This window comes from Enoplosus armatus, chromosome 18, assembly GCF_043641665.1.
Source record: "Enoplosus armatus isolate fEnoArm2 chromosome 18, fEnoArm2.hap1, whole genome shotgun sequence".
NCBI lineage: Eukaryota > Metazoa > Chordata > Actinopteri > Centrarchiformes > Enoplosidae > Enoplosus > Enoplosus armatus.
Window position 1 is genome coordinate 8,241,850 of NC_092197.1, and position 24,608 is coordinate 8,266,457.

General features: G+C 42.0%; 1 protein-coding gene across 1 annotated transcript; it reads right to left on the reverse strand.

Moving 5' to 3' along the window:
• Positions 1-1,283: 1,283 nt before the first annotated feature.
• LOC139301414 (nucleus accumbens-associated protein 2) lies at positions 1,284-24,608 on the reverse strand. Its single transcript, XM_070924801.1, has 7 exons — positions 24,532-24,608; positions 6,451-6,632; positions 5,580-6,332; positions 3,799-3,975; positions 2,286-2,391; positions 1,914-2,011; positions 1,284-1,816 (listed from the first exon to the last, which is right to left on the reverse strand). Exons 2-7 carry the CDS (start codon positions 6,560-6,562, stop codon positions 1,284-1,286), a joined length of 1,779 nt encoding a protein of 592 aa, XP_070780902.1. The 5' UTR covers positions 6,563-6,632; positions 24,532-24,608.

A 24,608-nucleotide genomic window follows, 5' to 3' on the forward strand; every position in this document is an offset into this window, starting at 1 on the left:
GTGACAAACACAGTCAGTCCTGGGCTGCACCCAGGTCAGTTCTAACATGTGTCAGACTGAGGACAGATCCCAGTGAGAAATGGATAAAAAGTCCTTTAATGGCATATCTCGAGACAACAGTAGCTGTTTTCTTATTTAGATGCAGGTTTGTGGCTTTGTTTTCAATAATTCTCTGTATCCATTGTTTGTATTCATGCATGCGAGCTTGGATTTTGGTGCATGTTCTTGTTCATGTCTCTCTCTGTGTCTCCAAGACAGAATGATGTAATTTAAAAGGATTTTTTTCAAAGTTAAAAAGCATTGTTACATTTCTTGGACAGTGTATTTTTAATGCATCGGTGCAGATATTAAAAGGCTAGTATCATATGGTGAGAGATGTGCGCACATGAGTGTGTGTATTCGTACGTGTGTGTGGTTGGGAGTGGGCGGGGTCTGGAGCAGACACAGGCATCACATTGACAATCGAATCCAATTCATCACGGGCAAATATGCTTGAAAAACAACTCCATGTGATAGATTATTTGTAAGATTTTTGGAAAACGTTTCCTCATTTTTATCATAAAAAATGACGTGCTGTTTTAACATAAAGAAAATTGTTCGGTTTAATGGTAGTAATACAGTGCTTGACCTTTAATTATAATACAATCTTTGTTACATATTCATACATATTTATCATACAATAATATGATGTAAAGAGGTCAAACACTGCAAAATAAGCTGCTTTTTAAGAGTGCTGTTTCTCGGATCTGTTTTCTCCCAAGGTTACGTGGTTATTTTCAGATGCAGCTTCCCAAGAAAAACGGAATCATTTTACAAACCATTATACCACACTCCATAAACTGCCAGCAAAGCAACTGTTGCTTTTGTATTGCACTGAAATGATGAATCATTACAGCCATTTGTTCTGCTATCAGGCCTTTGTAATATTGCTGCAGGTGCCAAAATACTGAGTAAATACAGAATATACCGACAAAAAGGGTGGAGCAGAAAGGGTTGATTTACTTAATGTGCTAATGCCATGCCTGTGTCTACTTCTACTATCAACGTTCTACTTCCGCTATCAGTAAGTATGCGTGTACACAAGCACACGTGTGCGCATGCATGTGTGACAAATTCCTGTATAGTAAGACCTAGGAGCTCAGCTTTTTGTGGCGAATAATTCCTGTTGAGGAAGCACAGAGGAGAAGAAAGAATAGTGGACGAGATGTTTGAGTAAGAGAGCAAGCAAAAGAAAATGCGGCGTTAAACAGATTTCACAATGTGAGAGGCAGCCCAAGGGACATTCACTGTCCGTTCACCCTCAGACCTTGTCCAAAACTTTCCACTTCCTGCTCAGGCGGCATGTCACCACAATTGCCTGCCTCAGCTCCTGGAATCAAAGTTGGCGCCCCCAGTGATCCATCTACTCCCTCTAACCCGGCTTCATCCTCATCTTCCTCCTGTTCCTCCTGGACTACTCCTTCACCTTCACCTTCAGCCTCCGCTCCGGCTACCCCAGACCCGGGGCTGCCCTCTGTCAGCGGTGGGTGAGTCCTGAGAGGGTCCTTGCGATCTGGATACAACCTTTGCTCTAGGGTCTTGAAGTCAGGCTCGAAGGGGAGCGGCACCCCTGGCTGAGGGGCAGCTAGAGCCAGGCCCAGACCCACAGCGGCACCCATGCCCATTCCTGCACGGTACACCTCCATGCCATCAGGCAGCATGGACTTGATCTTGGGCAACCACCTCTTGCGGACACGCCTCGCATTAGTGCACATGTCAGCAGCGATCACATTCATTTCACTCTCCTTGAAGTTAGGGTTGAAATTTTGACAGTAGACTGCAAAAGAGAGAAAACAAAACAAACTCCATGAAGACAAATTGTGCTCTTTTAAAATCCTCTCACGTATATAAGATGATTTAGATAATAAACCTACGTTTGACAGCGTTGAGGACCCTGCTGTCCAGGGGTTTCCGACTGGGGTCACTAGTAGAAGAACGGATACCTGTCCCACAGCTATTGGCTAAAGTGTTTCTGCAGGGACACAGAGTTGACACCAGGGGGCAGAGTCAGCACCAGTCACATACAGTAGATAAACATGGGAACACACACACACACACACACACACACACACACACACACACACACAACTAACTGCATTGCACAACATGGCCACAGATGGAGTGTGAAAGTTGGTTTGTGACAACAGCGACAGTGTTGGAGTCATACACAGAACACAAATCTATCAGTAGGCCCTTAAACACTAATAAAAACTGTTCTGCCTAGTTGTGCATGTCTTTATACTCACCTATCAAAGAACGTGGCTAGCAGACGGCGGAGCAAGACTTTGTGTTTGATACCAGCACATAGATGACAATTCATCAGCTGGCCTCGAGTCATAAACACCTGTGTACCTGGAGTAGAATAACAAAAAAAGAGGATTTGCTGAGAAAACTGCATATTACAATCCATTTCCTGTCTTTGAATACCCTAGGGGATTTGTCCTTTCTCTCTTTGGCCCAATTTATCTTTTATTATTTTGCTACATTTGAATTTCACGTTCAAACAAAGCCTCGGCTTTCCAAAGTAGAATCGGGAGAAGAATCGAGGTTGAAGGCCATTAAAACAGCACACTATTAAATTACTTTTAGTTTTGCTTTCTTTGCAAAACCATCTCTTTCATATTCATGTATTGTATTCTGTATCTTACATGCAGACCACAGAACTGAATTACACATTTCCACTGTGTTTTAATTCAATTACATTTCAGTCTGATTGAATCTGAGCATGTGGTAACTTTTAACTCTTGTACCAGTGCGTCTTTTGATTGATTACCGACTACAACTTGCATCTGCATGTGTCATCCTGTTCGGCTGTGCCTGCCTGTAAAGTGCACTGGGAAGTATTCAGACTCCTTTCTTTTGTCTGAAAAGATTCAATACTAAATTGATTAAACTTTTTGCCATGCTCCATTGTAGGAATTATATTAGGTACATGTTGAGAGGTACCTGGTCTCTTTGAAAGTCTCTGGTCTGACTGCCAAGAGCGATATCTGGCAGTCAGACCAAAGAGCTCACTTTTTGTTCTCATCATACCAAAAAATCTTTTTCCTCATGCTCTCAGAGTCCTGTAAGGGCCATTTGGCAAACTCCCGGCAGGCTGTCATATGCTTTTTACTCCAGAATGACTTCTGTCTAGTCACTCTACCATAAAGGCCTGATTGATGAGTACTGCAGAGATGGTTGTCCTTCTGTCACGGTCTTCAGTCTCTGCAGAGAAACTGCAGCTTTGTTCTGTCCCTTTCAGGTCAGCATAGTGACACGGGTCAAAACCACTATGGCGGACAATCAGAATCTGATTGAACGTGGGTCAGACAATACTAAAATGTTGTCATTACGGATGAGAATTCAATTGAATGTTATTTAATTATATGGTTTAGCACTAATGTATATTAGAACTAGAGATGTAGACTCAAGCCAGTGATGACCAGAGGTTAACCTGGAAACTTAAGTAAGTCTCATATGGGTCAAACAATGGTGTTTTTGCCCAGTTACTGATCTTGAGCGAATGGCCAACTCTAGGAAAAGTCTTGATTTTAAAAGTTTTCTATTTCAGAATGATGGAATTCTCTAAGCTCTTGAAATTATTAGTGGAAATTTATTCAGTCGATTAAATTTAATTTGACCAACTATTTTAAATGATCTAAATGTGAAAAAGGTTGGAGGTATGAATACTTTCCAAACTCGTACAAGTTATTCTCTGCATGTGTGCAAGTGATAAAATGTGAGCAAGTAAATGTGTGTGAGTGGATGCGTGCCTACCAGCTACCAATTCCAGCTTCTCCCCGGGGTCCCCCTCAGAGTAGAGCTTAGGGTGGCAGCGGTAGCCTATCTGGCTGATGAGGCTTGCAGGCAGCGCCACCAGGTCCCTGCGGATCAGCACACAGTTGCGGTTCTCCAAGGCCAAGGGCACTGCTGCCATCTCTGGCTTGTCCTGGACTGATGAAACAAAGCAAGAACAGAAAGGGTTCAGAAAGCTTTAGAAAAACTAAGAGGGTTTTGTGTTACACAGCAACACAGAAACAGATAAAATGAGTATGCATATATTTAGCTATCATCCATATCCTCTGTGCCCCCTATTTAAATCGAGGCTACAAAATTTAATTAGTGAAGCAGGTTGGTGTAATCTCATACAAGTTTGTTGTGTTTCATAAATGTTTTAGAGCATTGCAGATGTATCCCAGATAAGTCACGATGCTGCATCAGCAACTTGAGTTTTGGAGGGGGGCAGATCCAAAGCTGGGTGTTGGGTTCTTACTCACAAAATTGTTTCCCCCTAACCTCTGAGATGACTTGTGAGTGTATGCACATGCACGCACCTCCTGTGCACACACATGCAAACACACACATACATGCACACACATATAGATAACAGGAGAAATGAATCCATTAATTGCCACACAAGTGTGGATTAATGCACTTGCATGTGCATTCACACTTGTACCTACACGCACACACACACACACAGGAAAGACGTGCATGGTTCTCAAATATCCCACAATGTCACCCTGGGGTGCTCTGACTGATTGCAGATAGAGTGGATTTCATAAATATCTGAAACTCTAGAATTTGACAAACCTGTGTGATGCCTTTGAGCTGCAGGATGCTAAGAATAATGGAAAGGGTGTGTATGTGTGTGTGTGTGTGTGTGTGTGTGTGTGTGTTCAAATGTGAGTGTCCATTGGTGTCTGGTCTGTGTGTTTACGTGTGAATGCAAACACAAGTGAATCTATGCCTGCATGTGTAGGCAAATCTGCCCCAATATGAAAGTGTGGTGGAAAACTATAACAAAAGCAATACAGACCAGCTGTTGTAGCTATGATAAGGACTGTGTTGTTGGTCACGATGCACTCCAATCATAACTCCATAAAGCTATCTTTATGCTGAGAGAACCCACACACACACTGGAGGCACAACATCCTGCTTTTTTCAAGATGCTCAGGATACATGATTTATGAAAGATTAAATAATGTAACTGGGATGAAATGAATGTGCACAATACATAACAAGCCTGGACAAGGAGCAACTATGTTTCCAAAAGTCTGCATTTATGGTTATATATTTCTGCAAGTCATGCCGAGTTTTACTTTTAGATCGGTCTGATATCAAATGAATATCCACCATCTGAGCCAAGGGCAATTGGAGAAAGTAATTCACTTTCAGTCAGATCTTACATGACCAGAAAGATAAAATTGATGCTGGATTTGCCATTGAGATTGTCTTGTTAGCATTTGGTCATTTGACCAGTTTTTCCTTTAAACTACTTTCATTTACTGGAGTTAAGAAAAAAATGCTATAAACGTTAGTGTAGTGGAATAAAATATTCTTGAGTTTGTTGTCAGATGAAATGTAATATCAGTTTTTGACTATAACTGAGTCCATGCTGTATTTTTAGAAGTTTTTGAGGATGAAAAATATTCCAAAGTTAAGCGTCAGTGGTGAGTGCTCTCCACCAAATACGCCAATGGTGTTTGAAATGCACCTCAGCACTACGACACTTCACAAAGATCTCAAAAAAAGCATCAACATAACATAGTACTCACTCCCGTAGGGGTTAGCTGAACGTCCGTAGAGATGACTGTAAGCATCCTCTGTGATCCCATCATAGGGCTCTTCTTCAAACTCCTCATCCTCATTCTGGTAGGATGTAGGACTGTCAGTGGTTGGCAGGCTGGACGCTCCAGGACTGGACCTTTCAACTCCTGCTCCACCATTACCAGCCCCTTGAAGGTGGTAAGGAGGCATACCAGGGATGTGGGTCCCACCAGCTGTTGTGTAGAATAGTGAACCAGCCCTCGCCAGCCGACTCCCCAGCTCCGAGGATGAAATCTTGCTTTGTGTTGAGGGCACCGTCAGGGGTGTCGGGTCACCCCCTTCTAGTTTAATCTTGCGTTGCGGCATGAGTAGGGATGGAGACCAGCCTGGGGTTCCCAATAGGGCAGCCACTGCCAGGCCATTACCATTATTACAAGGACTCTGCGGCTCGGATCCTGTTTCCTCTAAGGACCCTGCAGTTTGCGAGTCACAGTGAGGCGAGTTCGCCTTGAACATGAGGTCCATGCCCTTTTCAACTATATGCTGAATTTGGAGGTAGCCAGCTGTGTACATGACCACCAGCTGTTCACTAGCTGCCATTGTTAGCTTCCCTGTATAGCAGAAAGTGAGAATCTGCTCAAAGCAAGCAGGTGTGACTGAGGAGGGCAACTCAAACTGGGTCTTGGTGGAGCTGCTGAAGAGGTCACGAAAGTAGAGGCTGCTGGCAGCCAAAACGGCCCGGTGGGCTTTGAACGCCTGACCTGGTTGATAGAAATAACAGAGAACAGAAAAAAAGTTGAGAATATTGACAAAAAATTCTAGTATCATTTCAAAGTTAGTGTAACTAAAATAAAATCTTCAAATCTTCTACTAACCAACCTTTGACCAGGATGGATACATCGCAGTAGTGTCCCAGCAGGCGCTGCTCATTAAGGGAGCCCAGAACTGTGGCTCCAAAGTTCGGGATCTCCACATGGAGCTGCTGGGACATGTTGGCCGCAGGAGGAAAGGGAGATGTGGTTTCAGATTTTTACTGCAGACTCTGCCACTGAGAGAGGCATCTGTAAAAAAAAAAAAAAGAAAAAAAGAAGGTATGGAGAATGTGTTTTGGGAGAAAAATACAGTGATAAAGAAGGAGTGAATTGAAAATGCGTGAAAGATGAAAAGACATGCCAGAGGGAGGTAGAGAGGCGAGAAGGGAAAATTGAGAGAACCTTAAAGGAAGCAAAGAAGCAAGAATGAAAATAGAGTTGAGATGAAGTGAGAAAATGAATACAGTTGAGGGAGAAGTGAGAGGTGTGTGAAAGAGAGATGGATATGCCGAGATAGTGGGTGAGAGAGTAGAGGCAGTAGAGCGAAAGGAGGAGTGAAGTCAATCCACCAGAAAAAAGAAAAGAAAAGAATACAATGCCGTGCCTACTGTACATGAGCATGTTGTGAAATACCTTAAGGCTGTGTTTTTTTACATGACTAAAATTCCAAGGACCTTGGACTCACTCACATGTAATGCTGTTAATGCATCAACAACAAATCTCCCGACCTGTAAGTCAGCCTCGACAACTTTTCTCAGCGAGGAAAAACCACACCGTATACAACCAGTTTTTCATGTCACAGTTTATAGTTACATACTCCTTGATTTTTGCCGACTCTACGCCTTTGTCAGCATTTGTCCTCTTTCTAAACTTTGGCTAGAAAACAAAACAAACACACCTCGTGCCACACAATTTCATATTAACTTAGATTAGCTCCCTTTTCTCCTCATCAGTAACGTTCTCCAGGCTTATTTGCACCTCCTTCCCTGAACCTTGTGTCATTGTTTTTTTTCCTCCCCACCAACCCACACACACACACACACATACATATACGCACTAGTTTCATTATTAAGCAATGCTGCAGAACAGTTTCCAGGAATACAAACTGAAAAAAATGTCACCGCCTCTCTTACAAACACACTCTCTCTCTTACTCTCTCTCTCCCACTTCATGCACTTCATACAGACAGACATGCACTCTGGCTTACTTACGTAAAAGTGTGCACACATAAACACACACACACATACAGTGCAGGCTGCATAGGGAAATTACTGTGTACTCTGGCACACAAGCACTCACCTGGAGAAACCAGCACACGACTTTCCTCCTGCTAACAGTCTCTCACACATGCACAAATGCAGGGGGAAAAAGAGGCGCTCACTGTTATCCCAGACAGTTCTGACCTGTGTAAACCAGTCTTCTGGTTCAAACACACCATGGAGCCTTGGCACACACAAGACACACCAGCAGCAGCAGCAGCAGCAGTCAGGACCAGGACAGAAGAGGAGTAGTTAGAGATGGAAGGAGAGCACTCTGATGTACTCCGTCTGGCCGACTCTCTCTTTCACTTAAAGTGTCATTCTCACTGTCTCAAAAGATGATTCTCTCTGCTGTCTGACTTTTCTCTGTCTGTCTTCCTCAGCCTATCTTCTATCTCTATATCCTCCAAAGCCCCATTCTCTCTGCTCACTGTCTGCTCTAGCGCTGTCTCAAAGCCTCCCTCTGCCTCCCTGTCATTATCTCTCTCTGTTTCTCTCCCCTCTCTCTATTCTCCAAGGGTTGAATTCAACAAGTGCCGCTGTACAGAGAGAGAGAGGGGGGGGGAGACACAGAATGGGGAGAGAGAGAGAGAGAGAGAGAGAGAGAGAGAGAAAGAAAGCAGAGCACAGCAGAGCGAATCAATGATGAAAGGAGTGGGAGGCTCAGTGTGTGTGCGTGTGTGTGCATGTGTCTGCGCGCGTGTGTCTGATCAATGCAGTATCTATACGTCGCAGGGAGTGGGAGGGAGAGAAAAACACAGGCTACAGTTACAGACGGAGACAGAGACTGGGCAGAGCTAGAGAGAAGCAGAGGAGGGAGGGGAGGGAGGGGAGAGTTGAGACAGAGAGAAAGTCATTTGAGGACAGTACGAGTAGAGAAAGACAATTAGGTTGAAGCAACTTCTGCCACTTGCCCCTGGACACAGATGCCTATATGGTCTAATAGAAAGAAGAGGAGAATGACTAAGACAAAAGAGAAATGAGAGAAAGCTTACAGAGGTCACAGACACCATTAATTAATTAGACATCGAATAGTGAAACTTCTGAAATCCCTGTTTGACGCAAGACTGGAGAGAATGCGTCACGTCTAAACTGGAAGCTTTAATATACACAATGCAGTAATCCTCTAATCCTTCCAATTGTAGAATTAAAAAAAGGTTAAAATCAAACACACTGTCATTTCAAGGTGTTTCCCATTGTCTTACAATCTGTGTAGGACAATAGTTACAAAAAAAAAAAAAAGAGAGGTTTTACTTCTGAGCAAGTGTTGTGTATTTTCTCTGAATCATGCGAGGACCTCTCTGCCAAACACCTACACACACAAGCGGAGAGAAGTTCTGTCTTCACGCAGGACTATTTTGTATTTCTACATGAATTGATAAATCAAATGATTAATTTACGCCTCCACGTTGGTGGCTCGGCTTATTCAGGTGACATTTCTGTGTTTTTCTGGTGTTTTTTTTGTTTTCGGACCGTCACATGGAAGGCCTCCCTAAATGTCGCTTGATGCCGATAAGGGAGGACAGGAGCCAGATGTCACAGCCTGTGACAGGGAAGGAAAGATAAAAAGACAACGGCTAACAGAGGATAACTTCCAGAGAGATGTGTGTGGGAGGATAAGAATGCAGAATTTGCTGTGACAGATGAGTAAGTGCATTTTTACAGCATACACACATACACATGTAAATGTTGTGTCATTCTTGCGTGTCAGAACAAAAGCACAATGGAGGAAGTTCTCTGACCTCTACGCTGCATTTTGGTGGAAGAGACATGAAGACGGTAAATGTTCAGTAAATCATTTCAAAATCCGTCTTTTCACCTCACAATACACAATCTGTTTAGAAAAAAAAATAAAAAGCTAATGCAGATAATTATAATAAATCTGAGCGTGTCCCCAGAAAGTAGCCTATCCAGACACACTGCGCTTCATTTTTTGCCAAAAGAAACCTCAAGTGGAGAAAGTTGTGCTAAACTGAGCAAACTTTTACTCTTCAGTCACAGCGGAAATATGAAAGGGAGGATATCACAAAGCGTTGAATACAGTGAGTCAGACTTTGGTTTAGAGAGCTTTGCCCCAGCAGTGTGATATCTGCACGGCACATATAGGCACACATGAGTGAGCACACACAAAAAAAAGCACAGTCAAACGCAGGAGACACAAATCCGCAAAACACACTAATGCAAACAGACATATACACACTCCCCCTGTTCTCTTACACTCACACGCCAACACACAGTCAGGTAATCTCCCTGTGCACACTCAGCAATACACATTCTGTTTGTTTGTCTGTCTGTCCCTCTGTGAGCCTGCCAGACGGCTTGTCCATCGGTCTGTCCGTCAGTTATTGTGACGATTGTGTCCTTACATCGCCTCTTGCTTCTCCCCTTTCCCTTCTCTCTATCCTTCCCGCCCTGCATACCACATACCCACTGTCTCTCTGCCAATTAATGCACACAGGGCTGCATTGCAGTGAGGTTGGCGCGTGCCACGGCAGCAAGCACAGTACAGAGTCTACAGACATGCATGTACGTGCCAGCCGGGCAGAGTGAGAGGGAGAGGGAGAGGAGGAGGAGGGGGAGGCGGGGGGATGTGAGGGAAAAGAGGAAGAGGGAGGGGGGAGAGAAAGAGCAAAGGAGAGTGAACAGAGAATATGTTGAGTCAGGCAGACAGGACGGCAGTGTGCCACACTGCACATATACACAGACACACAGCCGCATGGTCATGTAAATGTATGCACGAATGAATATGAGACAAATATGCATGTACATATATATAATGAGAGTAGGGACACGAATTCACACACATATAAAAAGCGCACGCATATACACAAACATTCACACGGAAATTGCAACCTCCTCCTGCATTAAATATAGACTTTGCACATCCCTGATAAAAAAATACAAGGCATGAACTCTGTCAACTTGTTTGCCTAACGAGTGATTATATGTGTGTGTGCCTCTCTGCTGCCTGTGTCCTCATTTCCTACTGTGTGTGTGTGTGTGTTTGCATTTCCATGTCAAAGTTTCTTGCATACCAAGGCGTGTTTTTATAATCATCGTTATATACCTGGCTGTGACTTTTGGCACTGTATGTCAGGCGTGTGTGTGTGTGTGTGTATGTGTCTGTGTGTGTGTATGTGTGTGTGTGTGTATGTGTGGGGCGGCGTAGTTTCTGAGTTGAGATTTAAATGCTGTTCTGATTGCTGTTGTCTGCTTTGTTGGAATGTGTTACATCCATTTTAATCAAGGATTCATACCTACGCACAGTGTTATTAACTGTAGCAGCAGGTCCAGGCATATTTGAATAATATGAAGAAATGAGACGATTCGCCAGATGGCACACACACACACATGCACACACACACACACACACACACACGTGCACACAGATTTAATTACTAGTTATACTGTAGCTACCTAGCAAATGACAATAGGGTAACATTCAAACATAAAATCATAAAAGTCAACACAATTATGATTTATGCATCTGCCATTTAGTTCTTTATGGAATAGTTCAAGTAAGTTTAATCTTGAAGTTAAGTTGGTGTCAAACTAACTTTTATTCAGGATGCGGATAACAAAAACCTAACTAAGCTAAATAGATATTAAAAAGGCAAATACAGATAAGTGTTAATATTAATTAATATCTCAGTTAAAGTACAGCAATCCACAAAAAAAGCAAACGACAAGAAGATTTTGAAGTGAGCTGAATAGGAACAGCTCCTTCCCCTCGTGCTTATGTTGCCTCTATACAATCTCAATATGAACAGTCCCCTCGTTATAAATATTCAGATCCTGCAGTTGTTCTCATGTCTAAAGTGTACCAGACAACAGATTCTATCCACGTTGAGACGGCAACGCTCCCTGGCAACAGTTCTACCAATCGGGACCGAGCGGGTGTCTGCCTGAGTCTGTCTGAGTATCATTATGGGATGTCGAGAGAGAGAGAGAGAGAGAGAGAGAGAGAGAGAGAGAGAGTGAGAGAGGCTGCTTATCACTGCTTATAATGCAACATCATTCTCTGTGTATAGACCCCGCTGGGTGAAGTTGTCTGCACATAGTCAGGATCAAAATCATCTTTTCTTTAAAAAAAAAAAAAAAAAAATCTCCCTATGATTCACACAGTTATGTAACAAACAGACAACTATGAAATGATTTGTTGTGGGCTGAATATTGTCTGGTATCTTTCCACTTGTATTCACTCAATATGCACCAATAATGTAATTCGTGGTCTGACTAGGAGAAGAAAAAAAAAGGCTCAATTTCAGGTTTAACTAATGGCACAATGCTGTCTGTGGGAACAGAAAAATGACAACGTGAATATAAGGTCATGTAGAAAATCACACAGTAGAGCTAGATGATGTGACCTAAAACCTGTATCATAATAACTTGTCACAATTATTCAGATAATATTAAATGTACCTTTTTTTTAAATACACCAGATAATTAATTTCTTGTGCTGGCTCACGTCTGATTCATTTGTCCTGATTAATACAGTATGACCACTTCGAGGTTTTGGGAGTTTTGGACAGGACTGTAAGCTGATTGATTTGTTGAACTTCTGGTTTTAACATTACATAATTCATCTGAAGTTGCCTGTTAGCCTGTCACTTAAAGCAGCTACAATCAATATTTCTTACAATAACAATGGATCAAATGACTATGTGTGATGTAAAAGGGGTCGCTCGGAGAGAATTATCACCCGACTCTGCTTTATAGCTTCTTTCAGCGTGTTGTTTTGTTTTTCCAGCCCACAACTTAATCGTTTGGTTCACTCTCACAGCAATGTTTTGGCCATGGCAAGCAGCTATGTTCAGCAAAAAAATATTTGATTAACCAGCCGTAAACTACCTGCCCAGCACCAAAAAGCAGAGACACTAAGTTAGCGGCTCGCTGGTGAACACAGTGCAGCATTTAGCAGCTAAAGAGCCAGATATTGTTTTCAGGAGCAGGTGTAGTCAAGAAACAAAGCTAAAAGGAGAGCGAATATTGGATTCACATTCGCCATGTGGCCAGAAACATGACTCAGAAATGAATGCTAATGTCACTCCAAATCTGCTGGATGTGTGCATAGGCAACTGCATGCTAACAAGTTAGCCGTATCAACTTAAAATTGGACAATATGTCAGCGGTTGTGTTCAAAATGAGGCAGCAGACGCACTGTAAATGAACAGAATAACATCAATTCTACAGGGTACTTTAGATTACGCTTTCTGGGTTGTGTTCAAATTTATTCGAACAAATAAGTTAGTTCTCAAACCGTTCAAACTTGATTTTTTGAAAAAATTACATCCTTGCTGGTTTTTATAGCTATTCTCAATTTGATTACATGTAATTCAGACAATTAAATTTGCAGTTTGAGACTTGGATTGGTAAAAGATTCATAATTTTGGTAATTTGATGAATTCAGTTTATTGCCCAGCCCTGTCTCATACTATATTATTGCCTGCTGTAATCAGCGGTCACCTTTCATTTCAGTCAAAGCCTCAATTGTCATTTGTGCAAAATGAACAATAACATCCTTCCATCCATTGTCTAGTGCAGGGACAAGGGATGAATACTAACATGCACACACGTATACACAAATATACATATGTAAATGTGCAGCAAGTTTGTGGAGGAAGACACATAAACCTCAGAGATTTCAGTGTTTGGAGACTTTATCAAACACAAAGTTGTGCCAGAAAACTCCTGTAACGGTAGGCTACCTGTCAGTTTAGCTTGTAGTCGTGGTGATGTGAATGAGAGACAGCGGGAAAGACTGAGGAAGTGCATGTTTGTGCATGTGTGTCCGTGAGTGAGTGAGTGAGTGATCCTCCCGAGGCAAAGGCATTGCTAATGAACTCCAAGTGGCTGTGGGAGGTAAACAAACAAACAGTAGCTGCGGCTACAACATCACACCAAACTCCGTTGACTAGGACATCGTGATGGCTGCATGCACACAAACATATCAACCCACATACCCTTGAACATATATGAAGACTTTTTGGGGTGTACAGTTGAGAGAGAAATAAGAGATAGAGGAGGGAGAAAATTGAAAAGGTGCACAAAGGGAGAATAAATTGAGAGTGGCGAAGAAGGAGGAGCAGAATGGAGGAGATAGACGAACAAAAGGAGAGAGGACAGAGAGGGAGCGTGTGTGAAAGATGCAAATAGAAAAGAACAAGAGAGAAGTTGACAAAGCACAGTAACAGGGAGAAGAGAGTTAGAGGGGAATAGGGAAATTAGGCGGTGAAAGGAAAAGGTAAAGCTCAAAACGAGTTCTGGATGAGGAGAGAAATGACGACAAAAACACAAAGAGGCCCGCAAAGAAGAGAAAAGAAATCAGAATATTAATAGGGTAAATAGACCTGATTGGCTGTACTAATCATATTCCCATTCAAAACTTGATCAGAAAGGGCAATAACTTGCTATGTGGTGTAATTGTATTTCAAACAGTTGCATTTGGTGTCTGCTTTTCAGTGCAAGGCAACAGACGATGGACACTTTATTCTAATCAAAAGAGATTCCACCTCCACATTACTGACTCCAAAATGTCAGCTCCACCAAAGAGGCTTCCCAGACTGCCATGTTTTTTTCTGAGAAGGAAAACTCTGCTGCGTGATAGAGGAAAAGGGAAGAGAAAACAGTATAACATGAGTACAACAGGGGAACGCGTGAAACAACAAAGACAAAAGTTGGATTTTTCGGTAATACTAAGCTCATATTGCAGAACCACGGGGGCCTGCAGGTCGTTCCAGTTTATAGCAACACATAAGTGTGACGTTAGAGCGGCAAGGAAAAAGCCCAGGACTCACGCAAGACTGAGATATTTTGAACAAACACTGACACAAGACCGAAAATTCCCCCGATTTCCAACTTAAAAGGAAGCTATGTAAGCAGCAGAGGAAGAAATGGAGGGACAAGAGAGTCCACCAACACAAGAACTGATTCAGGAGGCATCAGTAGAATGAATGTGTGTGTATAAGCAGCAGCATTTATGTGTGTGTACACAAGGATACAGTATACTGCACCATGACTGCCATGTGATAGCTCTTTTTTTGTTTCTTACTAATAAATCCTCTACATTGGCATCGGCTCGCAGCTGCCATGTGACTGGTGGGTGTCCAAAGTATAACACAGAACTGTACATTTTCCATGAGCCTAAGGGCCTTAATTTCATGCCGACTTGCACTGATCTTCTGCCAGAAGAGTATCGGTTTTGATGGGCTCACGCCTGTTTGGTGATTTCAAGGATCACCATGACATTACTTGAAAACAAATGGAAACGGATATTGGTGTCATTTTTGGTATGCATGGCACCTTTAATTGCAGTTTAATTGCACCGTTAGGGACTGTATGAAAATTATTGTCCAGAAAAAAAGAGGGAGGGTTATGCAGTTTGTTTCTTATCTTACCTCCGTGAAGCTAGGGTTTATTGCAAGACTGTTCTAGACTAAATTAGTTTTAGCTAGGTGTGCCTAAAAAACTGGAGCTTAATAAATCAAGCAGCAGAGAAAATTATAATGCTTTTTCATGGTACAAAGTTAGGTGTATGTGAACAGATAACTGTCCATCTCCTGAAACGTGAACTCCACTTGAATCAAACATCATTTGCCCTTGGCTTCACAGTAGCTGTGTTGTACTCCTGCCTTGTGACTCTTTGCTTTGACAAAGACATTGGTTTACACTTGGGAGAAGCTTTTGTGGCATCTCGAATGTTGCTCCCTCATTTCCACACTGTGATTGTGCCATGGCAGTGAGAGTGCTGGTTTAAGAAGGAGCTAATTTGCTGTAGTTGGTGCCTGCCTTCTGAGCATCATGATAATTTATTCTAGCAAGTACAGTTACAAAGCAGGTGTGTCACTGCTGTGCTAGCGCTCCTGGCCACAAGACATCTGATACTCAAGTATGCTAAAACACAGTGGATTTGTGCAGTTGCTTGCACTTTGTTTCAAAAGCACAGGGCCCTGAAACTTCACTGATATCCTCCTCTTAAAATGACCTTCATCTGGGGACAACAGTTGCCATGAGATGGCCTGCTGAGTGTCACTGACTGTCACACAAGGACTACAATTAGGTTAGATTTCACAGGAGGTCTGTATGTTTGTGAGCGTATGTGTATCAGTGGTGACACTCCCTATGCATTTGTTCCAAACATGATTTGATTTCATGGCGCATGAGACTGTAAAACATGGAGGAAATAGGATGAATCAGCATGAAATGAAAGCATATCAATGGTTGATCCTGCACACGCATATACTGCACAGAAAAGAGACACCTAGTGAAGTAGTGTAGGTGAGAAAACATGCAGATTTTATTGTACATATGCACGTATCTTAATATTGACCTGTTGAATAGATTTACTTAGAATTACAACAATAATCAAAAATGTTGTCTATTGCTGGTTTGGTCTTGATTTATTGATAACTCAAAATGCCTTCTTGTCCCAGCCCTACTTAAAGGTGCCCTTTTGAGTTTTCTTGTAAACAAACAGAAAGAAAGTTATGTTTACCTTCAGTGTTACTCACCATAAAACATTACGTATATCCTTGACGCTTAATAAACCCAATGAGTGCATTTCCTTAAAACAATTCTTACATCTAAAATCTGGAAATGATTTGATCTGGATGAATCAAACTGTTGCAGTCTTTTCCCCACACATGTGGTTGGTGGATATGTTGCTCTTTATATCAGCATTAAGATCTTTGTCAATGACGATTCTTAGTCATCCAGGTCAAATGTTATCTAGAAGTCAGAGCCAGCTGGATTTGCAGTTTTAGTACTCATCCAAGGAGCTTCATGGGTTCTACTGACTGTTGGGGAGTTCCCGTGCCTTTAAACCTCAAACAGTTTGTATTTGTTGGGGGAGTTTCAAGCCGGTGACGGGAACAAACTAAATTGTTTGAAATGTGGTTTCGCTGAGTGTTCAGGAAAAGTGATTTTTAAAAAAAGAGCAAAAAATTATAATTTATCAGTTTCACAGCCTCATCAATCCAAGCCCTCTTGACCACCAAAATGTAAGTCATCTGAAAATACCTGTACTGTAACATGGTCATTTTAGGGGTGTTCTTTTGATAGACTCACTAGGTCTTATATCTAGCAAAATATTGGAAAATATAGCTGACACTGTAAGAAAGACTGGTACCAATTCCTATGCCTATAGTTGCTGAGGCACAGCTCCATCCTTCAAACTAAAGAGCTTTACAAGTTCTAGCCTTTTCTGATTTACGTTGGTTAACTCTCCTGAGAAAAACAACAGTGCGGACTAGAGTTTAATGGCCCTTATTGAACTCCATGGACCATTTCAGAACTTCAAATATGAGTGTGTCTAAATGGGTCTGTGTTTATTTCCTTTTGCAGTGTTTCGTAATGTTAACAGGTCTATAGGTTTTTACTTGTTGGAAACATATGACATGTTGCAATAAAAAGGTCTACAGGTATTCATGATCTGTCAGTGGCTATTCATCCAAGATCAATTAAAATGGTTCATAACAGCTGCAACAACAGTGTCAATCAAATAGGGGCATGCAAGGTGAGAGGAATTTAAAAAAAGACATAAAATGAGGTTGTGCTCTGATAGGATTGTCGCACCTTTAAGTGTGAAAGCAGCGTTTAATTCCTCCCCAGCAAAACCAAAGCTTTTTTCCCCCTCATGAAGTATCTCTCTGCATTAAAAAAAAAAGAAAATTGGATTCCAGCAGGGGCGGATAATGACAAAAAAAACCAAACAAACTTGAAGGACAAATTGTATGTTAAAGTTTCCAGTGCATATAGCGCCGGCAGTGAGTAAATGAGTGAGTGACAGGAAGAGAGTGACACAGAGGCAAAGAGAGGGCGTAGATATGGAGAGAATAAACATGCCATTTTGATCAGCCCGTGCTGTCGTTTCTGAGCTGAATGTTCTGCAGTGACACATGCGTGACATCAGAGCAGCCCAACATGACCGCCAGAGGAGCCCGGTGCAATGCAAAAAATGAGGACACATCTTTCAGCATCAGTGCCCCACTGTCTACAGACAGGCGTACACAAACACACACCCACACAAAGACATACAGAGAGAGCATTGCCCACATCGGCTGAGTGCCCCATGTACATTTTTCAAGTAGAGCAGACAGAATGCTTTAATTCATTCTTCTGCATGGAATTTAAAAAAAACAAACAAAAAACAGTAGTGGAACGAAATGCTGTTTGATGTCATGATCAGGGTAGGTGAATCTCATGACATGCGGCAAAGATTTCCCATGATAAAAATCATAATGTTGTCTAGTGTTGTATAATGTATCATAAAAGGCGGTTTGTTCAAGTGCACAGCAGTATATACACATTTATTTTGAGTGCCTAACCCCCACCCACCCACACAAACTTTACTGTGACCCAAGAGTCCTCCAGTCAGCACCAGACTAAGCTAGCATACATGTGCTCAAATAACATGTCACCTCGTTTCACCTCATCACATTGGTAAAACACTGAATAGGACCCCTAGCTGTGCGAACAGAGCTTGTTTATTCCTGTCCCAAGGCGGAATTGAGTAAACAACGTGGAAATAGGCAGCACCCTCACACAGCAGCTAAAACATGTGGTAATTTCACAAAATGCTCACACACACACACACACACACACACACACACAGTATAAGACAGGAGTGTTTGCGACACAGACTTCTATAGTGTTTCCAGAAACTAATCAGTTGCAATCCTGACTTGCGTGACTTGCTGTGGCAAAGGTATCATAATCATATTAGTCTTCTTTGAGGAGATAACAATAAGAAAAGAAAACATAGACCACGGTTGGAATCGTCTTTATTACTTCAAGTAATTTTGAATTGCTGATGGACTGACAATATGGAGCAATGCGGCCTATACTGTTTTTCATCAGCAACAAAGGGGCTTTTTATCAATGAAAATATGATCTTTTATGTTAAAGTAATAGTTACACTACACTACATTGTGGGAAATACACTTACTTGCTTTTCTTGCTGAAAGTTAGATGAAAAGATCGATACCACTCTCAAATATATTTGTACGGTAAATATGAGGCTACGGCCAGTTAGCTTAGCCAGGCTCTTTCCTAAGGTAAAAAAAAAAAGTTGTGGTTTTATGGGGATTTATGTGCGGGACCCTGTTTTGAGTCTTTATGGTATAAAATGCTAACTGTCTCCTGGTTGTAGCTACATATTGAACAGATGTATTTCCCAAAATGCCGACCTATTACTTTAATATTTAGAAATAAATGTACAAAAACAGGATGCATTAAGGGATTATAATGTTAATTGTTGCCATCAAAACAAATTATTTTTCAAGAATTTTAACATATTACAAACCAATAAATGTCAGGACAAAATTCCAGGTCAGAGTGGCTTTCACCTTCCGCAGGGAACACAGTCGTAATGAAAGCATCAGGTAGGTAACGCTGTGATATAGCAGTAATTGCTAATGCATGTTAGCTGTGGAAAGGGTGCTGGGGGGGGGGGGGGGGGGGGGGCTGTGTAGTGAAAACGACCCGCCTCAGATTCCTGTCTTTTTCCACTGGCCCCTACCAGCACTCTGCCAGGCAGTTAGGACATGAAGAGCACATACAGGATAGGTCATTGCCACAGAGAAGGGGTCAGCCTATTTTCTTTCCTCACTTATTACCTTCTGCACTAATTAGCAAGCTTTGTTTACTGGCAGCGGTCTTGAGAGAGGCTTGAAGTTTGCAGCAATTTAATTATGTACAGCACACAGCAAAAAGAGCATGGAAAATTGAGGTGGGCTGCAAGGATAAATGCCATCCACAGTGCTCTCCCTCTCTCTCTCTCTCTCTGTCTACTTCTGAGTGAGTGAGTGTGTGTGTGTATGTGTGTGTGTGTGTGTGTGTCTGCATGATTCTGTGGGGTTTATTTATGTGTTTGTGAATGCGTGTGTGTGTTTGTGCATGCCTGCATGCGTCATCCCCCGAATTATAGGTTTGACTTTCACAGTAAATCTAATGTCCCCTCACTGACACTCTAAGGATCTGAGAAAATTGTTCTAAACCTACTCATGCTACTGTCTTCAGTTACAATGAAGCCTTTGCAAAGATAGGGGGAGTCAAAAAGTTGATTTAAACCCCCACACGTTTTTCTCTCGAGATACTTAAGTGAATGCCAGTGACCTTATGGTTGTGAGCCCTGACGTGCTGTAAATTGAATATACAGAATGGAGTTCAACTAAGGTTCCCAGGACTGGAAATTAAGTACCAGGTAATACTAAAAATGATTACACAAGTATGAATCTTTGCTCCTAATGCACATTACATTAAAAGTGAAATAAGCTCTCTATGAGACTACATAACCTTCATGAATTTTTAATGTGCTGATGCCACAAATACCATCAAATGAAGCCAAATAGCTTTGACTATGAACTTCAAGTATTATTCTGCAAAATCTAATTTTCCATCCTGTTTGAGAATGCGATCTCATGACTGTATCAGAAACACATCCCCATCATACTTCTCAGCACTCTGTAATTCTCTGCTACAGCTACGTGCTCCTATTCAAGCTGAAAATACTTGGAACAATCAAATGTGCACAGGCTCCCATTCTTTTCTTTTTTTCTACTCAAGCACAAATGCACACACACACACACACACACACACACACACTCACACAACACAGGCACGACATTCATGCCATGTGATCTTGCTAGGCATTATGCCAACGGCCAAACATGTCACTTACCAGAAATCTCTGAGACAGAGCGAGATAGAGAGAGAGTGAAAGAGAGAGAGAGAGATTCTGCACATTTGTCAGTTTGTGGGAGCTCCTTGTCAAGTGTAAGTACAGTACATACACAGGGAACATGAAATGTAGCTGCTACAGTTATCTGCAATGTACTGTGGTGTGGGGGCTGTCGATTCTGAGAAGAAAAGAAGAAAAAAAAAGAGAGAGACACGTGATCTTTGAGATCTAATGTGGAATTGTTCTGAGGAACATGCCATGTTTACTGTTCATTGTCTAAATTCTTGGAAGGCTTCCTGAAAAGCACACAGCGAGCCAAAGCAGCCCAAATCAGTTACATTTCAAGATTCCTAATGGCTTTTGTTGATCCCTCTTTCTCACATTTGCTCCCTCATTATTTTCCCACTTCTCTGTATTTCAGCATGCACATAAATGGACTGTACGTGTGTCTGTGCACAGCAAACGACAATAAAGCTGGGCAGTTTGTACTTTATGCTATCAGAAACTTAGCTACATAATTATCTCTGTGTGGACAACAAACCACTGGGAGCCAAAAAAAAAGAAATTCTGCCACATTACATATTAAATGAGAAGTGAATTCAAGGAGCTGCTCAACCCCTTTTTGTAGCTTTGGCAATCACATTTTTTTACACCATAAAAATGTGGCACGAAAATAGGCACCACACTCATATTAACCTGCCAGGTACAACAACACAATGAGGTCTTACACATATATATCACCAAAAGACAAGTGAACAAATAAAGATCTGTCTTTTTTATTTTTATTTTTTCCCTCTCCCTGACCAAACATTTTTACTATTGATTCGGTTGTGAAACGTTACCTGGGTAGCTACTGTATATCAGTTAGAAGACAGTCCAGTGGAGCATCGGTCATTTTGGACCTAATTTAGTTTATCTAAGTAAATTTATGTTGGAGCAGTGCTGCCAAAGTCATCCATTTAGCAGTCAATCTGATTTGATGTGAATCCCAACTTAATTTTGGCTTTAATAAGAAAATATGTGGACACGGCGAGGTCACTGGGGCCTCCAACTCTGTTTACTATTCATCTGCATTTCAAGAGTTGAGAATTTATAACCCCTTTAAAACCCACACATGGAGTTGAGTGGACACTCTTCCTCCACAGGTAACTGTTTGTATCTTTCAAACCTTTTGGACGGTGAACATTAAAGGCATCTCAGATTTATGGACTTGCCGGGCGTTTATACTGAACTCTAGACCTATCACCACGCTAAGAAGAGAACCAAGCTGACTTTGCTTTCTTTTCAGTTTCTCTGGCACATTAAATAGTTTAAGTGCTGTGCGAGAAAAATGCAGCAAGAGAGAAAAACTACAAGACAAAACTTTGCATGTTGCCAAAACAGAACCAATGCCATGCGGACCTGGAAATAGTTAAGTGTAATTTCCAAGGAAGAAAACCACCTTGACACCTACACAGTCAGCTTGAAACTACTGTCTAGAGTAGAGTACAGGCCAACTGATTTGTCCAGAAAATGCAGATTCATAGAATTAAAATACATCATTTACATTTCTAACAGCCGGGACATTATGTGGTTTCTTGATGTACTGGATATCTCCGGCTTTACCTTTCAGTAGAAAGACATTTCTTCACATTTAACCTTGATTTCAGTTGAATTTCAGTTCCATTAACAGCAATCAACAAGCCTGAACACACCGGCAGCAGCAGCAGCAGCAGCATTTTTTTATCCATCAGGGTTTAACAAGAACCGGCTCTGCACTACGTAGAAAACACAAGGCTGATGTATGAGAGTATGATGTGCGACTGGTGCCCTGTATCGCATACCATCAGCAATGACTCATTACTGTCTCAGGAAAGGAAAATCATACACACATAAACACACTCCCCACATGAGTATGCACGCATATACAGCACAAAGAGCAGTGCACCAAGCATGAGGGCACGCACACACACACACACACACACACACACACACACACAGTCTCCAGGTTATAAATGTAGTTTTACTCTTCTTCTTAATGTGGTTTTGTGAAATACAGTAACAGATTGAGACTAACAAACTGCTCGACATGTTAGTAAGGGATGGTTAATGCTGCCTTGTATCTCTTACAAAGCGCTGCAGGAATTATATAGAGGTTGTAACCTGAATCTGTATCTTTCCATGTGTTGAGACAACATCAACTCTTCATTTATGGGCCTAACAAGAGGTGAGGCAAGACCCTCAATGAGGCAAGAAACTCGCAGTCTTTGTATTTTCTCCCTCTCTCCGTCAGTATCTGCGTCAGTTATATCTGAAACTGTGCTGCCGGTCTCTCTCTCTCCTTGACACTCCCCACTTGCACACAGCCCCGGGCCCCCTTGTGGAATGCTGTATAGTGTGAGGCCTATGGAGGAAGGGCATCCCGGGACACAGCGAGAGCACACACACACTCACACACACACACACACACATACATGCTAACACACTCGCCGACACACGCAAACACGCACACACACACACACACACACACAGACAAATACAGCTGTTGAGAGCCATCACAACCCTTTGGCAGACATCCAAGTCAAAGACGAGTGGTGTTGGAAGGCCTCCGTTTAGAGAGAAAGAGAAAAAAAGTCCCACATTTTCCATGTATGTTGTGTTAAACTCTGAAGATAGAAACTTGGCAGTACAAACCCACATTACCCCGAACTGATTTCCCCGTATTTGGGTGGGGGGGGGGTATCATAAACTACCTTGATAAAACCTGTCTTTGTGTTGCCTTGTAGGGCTGGCAGGTACACCTATGGATACATACTGACTCAGTACAATCTTGTTATATCCCGTGATAATTTTGCACGGGAGAAAGAGAGACAGATGGGAATAAAACACTCTGACGTGGGATTCAAAACTGTAAATTGGTGAGGGATGTTTCTTTTTTTAACAACCTGTGAACTTCACACTACAACACTACCTGAATGACTCTATAAGAGAAGCTTTGAGCTGTCGTTTTAACCTCCGACCTGTGCGACACCTGTCAGGGACCGGGGCTGCTAGATAATACTGTAAGTTACACACTCTCAGTCTGGGTCGTTACCACATGACAAAGATAAGATGCAGACCACAACGAACTTGCACATATTTTTCATAGTCATCTCGAGAGAAAAAAAAGCCCCCACTCGGCTTTGACGACGGACTAGAGAATAAAAATGAGAGTATGTGAGAGGGAAGGAAAGTGACAGGAAATGAAGAAAATTGCCACAAGCTACATGCTGGCTAGCCACACACTGCACCCATGTACACACAGGAGAAGAAGGAGGGGGGGGGGTTCAGGTGAGGCAAACAGAGCCACAACTGACAGATCTGACACTGCAGCAGGCAACAGTGAAGTGTCCCAATTACACTTGTTTATAACTTCTTAATCTCAATATTGCAATCCACTCTGATTTAGTTGACATAATGAATTGAAGTCTCACTCATCCTCAACTGCCCAAACATTTCATAGCCTATGTCATGTCATTTTAAATTATTATAAAGTTAAATGGAAGGGAAATAATACTTGTGGTGGAGGATTTTTGAGAAGCCAACTGTATTGGATCACATCACACAACAACAGATCACCACACTTATGAAATAATGGGCCTGACAACACCAGCAACTTCAATAGATGTGTGTTATGTATTCCTTGTAGCAACATATAGCACCACAATGGATGCATTATGGGTGGAAACGTTTTGGGGTTTTTTTTGTTTTGACTTCATCATGACGCAAGACCGATAATATCATGCCACTTTCCCCACTCACACTGTTGAAACTAATGATAGCACTATTTCCTGTGGTTTAAAAGTGTTGCCCAACACTATAATTACACAGCAATGGCTGGTAAAAAAAACCCCAAACAAAACAAAAACGACAGTTATTATCAGTCTGATAAAATTCTTCTAGTGGCGCGCAGGGGAATCACCCACCAACCCTCTGCGTAAAAAAAAAACCCTTCACATTTCGTGATATCACCTCATGAAAGTTTAAGAGTCTAACTTAGTTCATCGGGTAGTTTCATCAAAATGAACTCTCGTGCTGTAATGTCAGCAGATTGTGCGGGCTATGCAGCTGCCTATTGTACCTATAAAGGAGGAGAAGCGAGGCTATAATGCATGGTAAAAAAAAAACCTATGCGTCATACAAATCAGGCACTGTAAACATCAAGCCAAGACAGAAGGGGGGATATATTTACCAGATATGTCGCTATTCCATGAACTGCGGCTATCAGCTGGCGCAGATGTGGCAGGTCTTCCTCTTCGGATAACCTAT

Excerpts from the sequence above, each read along its gene's own strand:
- LOC139301414 (XM_070924801.1), bottom strand. The coding sequence starts at position 6,562 with ATGTCCCAGCAGCTCCATGTGGAGATCCCGAACTTTGGAGCCACAGTT. Across the intron at positions 2,012-2,285 it reads CTAGCCACGTTCTTTGATAG|AAACACTTTAGCCAATAGCT; the intron begins GTGAGTATAAAG and ends GTGTCCCTGCAG. Across the intron at positions 1,817-1,913 it reads GGTCCTCAACGCTGTCAAAC|TCTACTGTCAAAATTTCAAC; the intron begins GTAGGTTTATTA and ends TCTCTTTTGCAG.